Below are 3,184 nucleotides of genomic sequence, written 5' to 3' on the forward strand. Positions count from 1 at the left end.
TCCATGCTACATCTGCGGAAGAGTAGCCAAGATGCACAGTTGGATGCCAGCAAGATTCCTGAGCTTCAGGCTTTGAGATGCAAGTGCTTGCAAGCAGTTTGTCAGGTTATGTACAGAGCTAGAGTGGGATGTACCAGGGCTGTTAAAAACTGCATATGCTGTTGTCTCTCAGTCAAGCAGATCTGCTTCCCTGCTACAAAAATGGGAAGCCACCACACCCTAAGCAGGGAGGGAAGACTGCCCTGAAGCAGTTTTTGCCTTGAGGAAAAACATTCACCTAAGACCATATGGGGGCATCCTCTTGTAATCCAGCTTTATTTGTAAAAATCAACATATAAAATCTTCAGTCTCCTTTTACAAAAACAAAAAGGCACATTAAACTACTCAAACTTCCATCCCCATGGACTGATGGTCAGACAACTCCCCCCACCCCAACCTCCCCCTTGCTTTCTCCTCCAGTCCATGTTTCTTCATGTTTCCTTCAGTTTCAGCTCACTCCTGTCCAGGCACAGTTCTGCACTTGCAAAGATGAAGTATGCACACAGGGGAGATGGTGGAGAGGTGGCATGGGCTGTGCGTGGAATGCTTCACAGGCACTTTTTAGTAGTAGGTCTCTCTTTCCACCCAACCTGAAGGAAAAGAAGGGAGAAAGCAAGAGTTAGTCCTCAGGCAGACTAAGTATGAGGCTCATGAGAGCTCCTTTCAGGCTCTGAAAACTTGCACTGCAGCATGTGAGCTAGTAAGTGACCCATCACAATGGAAAAACCTTGCCAAATTGTTGATGGGCTGCAGCTTTCAAGGCTCTGTTCCAGCTCTCTAGAACTACTTAAGCATTAATAAGTCTTTTCCATCTGCTTCAGTACATTGATACTTTCATACACTGCAGAAGAATGCAGCGAGAGGAAGAGAAGTCCTTCGTTTGAACTAACTACACTATTCATGTTGAACAGAACATACACCGAAACACACCCCTGCATAGTGGTCAGCGCTGGAGGTCCCTGACCACTGTCAGAGCTTATACAAAGCTCAGCAGCATGAAGAGGGAGGGAAGGAAACACATTGGGAGCATATTCTTACCACCAGGGTGGCGTCTGATAATGAGCTTTCTGACTTCATCATACACGAATATGAGGAGGGAGTACGGAAAAGCACAGAACCACCAGCTGGGCCTGTTGGGGAGAGAAGACAGTGAGAATGCAGGCAGCAGAGATGCTCTGTGCCTCGTTCAGCTCCGACTTGATGGCACACACGAGTGCAGGAAGGCTGGCATGTCCCAGCTTGCCAGCACACCAGCTCCCACAAGGCTGTCATTCAGCTGAGAATACTCCAAGCCAAGAATCACCACCAAATTTTCTCCTGCAATAGGTTAATCCACTTTTGGATGTAAATTCCACCACAAGGTGCGTCACAGCACCTTTGTTTATCTCTGTACCAGCACCTCCCCATCTATTAATCTAGTAATATTTCCTCTAAGTACACACAACCTTTGTGCCCATAGCCTGGCTCACGTGAACTGCCTTGGTTTCCCTTGTGATCTACACATGCTAACATCTTGCTGCTGCAGGCACTGGGCAGAGGGCAGCTTTCTTGTTAAGAAATGCTCACACTTCAGCACCAAACTCCAAACAACATTTCTGAATGAAATGCAAGATGTATAATGGGGTTTTTTGTGCTTTTTTTTTTCTGAGAAGCTTTCTTGGCACTTAACCCAGAGGGCTGTTCAAAGTTTGAGGCTAAACCCTGTCATGAAATGTTGCAATACTGTTGAGCAATCCTGAAGATGTTGGCATCCTCCCAGCTGTTAGGGAAGTTACTATGCACCAACTGGTCATCTGCACTTATGCAGCATCTTTCAAAAGACTTTACCTTACCCTGTTTCTGTGGAATGTAGAGAAAGGCACAAGATGCCATCTTCAGTAAAGAAGAGTAGCCCGGCCTATGTTTTAGAGCAATTCAACTGGCCTTCTTTGGAGGTACAGCCTCCTACCCATACAAGTAAGTACAAAAGCTGCTGCACTACAGCACATTGGTACAGCTGAAGTTGTGTTGCTAACTTTTAGTGCAGCACTGAATTGCAGGCTCCCTATAAACTTTCCCTAAGTAGTAAAGAAAAGCATATCCCTGTTATACCACACTACAAAGGCTCACTCACACCCTCTAGCCTGAACTCTTTTGGGCTAAGACTAGGGTTCATGCTTCACAAACCCACAGCTTCTTATCCATCTTCTCACCCAAGCACTACTCTTCTGTGGTACAACTTGCACAAAATTCATTATGCAACTTACTTAAGAGGGTACATCCTTAGAGCAACATCCATTCCAGGGCAGTAGGAGAGGAAGGCAGCCAGAGCAGTCTCCTCAAAGAGACCAAATATTAAGATCTTGTTCCTAGTAGAAACAGGAAAGCAGTCAGGGACAAAATACTTTCACAGATGACATCCTAAAAAGAAGGACCTAGTTGCCACATAGTAGTGAATAGAAACAGACTTCTGGTCTAGCCCTGAAGTCCATAAGGGGGGGATTATCAGGCCCCCCAGGCTGATGGCACAATTGTCACAAGGGTCTTTAATGTCTCTAGACAAAGATACTCCAGTCCACAACTAAGTGATGCAGCAATTGCTTTCATCACAAATTTAGGAGGCTGAGGTTCATGCTACCAAATCTCTTGATAGATCAGCTGCTCTGTTGCTGCACAAAGTCTTTATGTGCAGGAGTAGGCCACTATACTTTGTGGTAGGCTGGCTCCCACAGACAATGCCAGCAGAAGTCAGCATTTCCCTTTGTCTCAGAATGAGAACTGTAGCAGGTGCTACAAGAGAGAGAGAGAGAGAGAGAGCGAGCACTCAGTCCCTCTTTTATCCACTACCATGGCACCAGAGTGTTCAAGACTTATGCCAAGATGCCCAGACACTGCTGGGATGAAGAACTAGAATGCCATGTGGTGGAGAAGACACAGAGTCAAGTTCTAAATCCTTCATGGACAGCCTGACTTACTTCATTCCCTGCTGGAAGACAGAGTTTCTTCGGGTCTTGCAAATTATCAAGTCTGCCCACTGCACAACCACAATGCTGACAAAGAAGGCTGTATGGCAAGTGAACTCTATCACCTTCCTCTGTTCGTAGGTCTAGGAAGCAGAGAAAGCAGAGAGCATTTGTTCAGACATGCTGCCTTTGCTTCCTGGTGC

The 3,184-nt window shown here is 46.1% G+C and overlaps 1 protein-coding gene across 1 annotated transcript in view; it reads right to left on the minus strand.

Moving 5' to 3' along the window:
• Positions 1 to 288: 288 nt before the first annotated feature.
• Positions 289 to 3,184, minus strand: part of ATP1A1 (ATPase, Na+/K+ transporting, alpha 1 polypeptide) — a 19,919-nt gene continuing 17,023 nt past the window's right edge. Inside the window, exons 19-22 of the mRNA XM_009998214.1 lie at positions 2,994 to 3,124; positions 2,286 to 2,387; positions 1,078 to 1,169; positions 289 to 629 (exon numbers count right to left, since the gene is read on the minus strand). Of these exons, the coding sequence (XP_009996516.1) occupies positions 601 to 629; positions 1,078 to 1,169; positions 2,286 to 2,387; positions 2,994 to 3,124 (354 nt within the window). The 3' untranslated portion in view covers positions 289 to 600. The remainder of the gene's footprint in view (positions 630 to 1,077; positions 1,170 to 2,285; positions 2,388 to 2,993; positions 3,125 to 3,184) is intronic.

This window comes from Chaetura pelagica, unplaced genomic scaffold, assembly GCF_000747805.2.
Source record: "Chaetura pelagica isolate M959 unplaced genomic scaffold, ChaPel_1.0 scaffold65, whole genome shotgun sequence".
NCBI classification, from domain to species: domain Eukaryota; kingdom Metazoa; phylum Chordata; class Aves; order Apodiformes; family Apodidae; genus Chaetura; species Chaetura pelagica.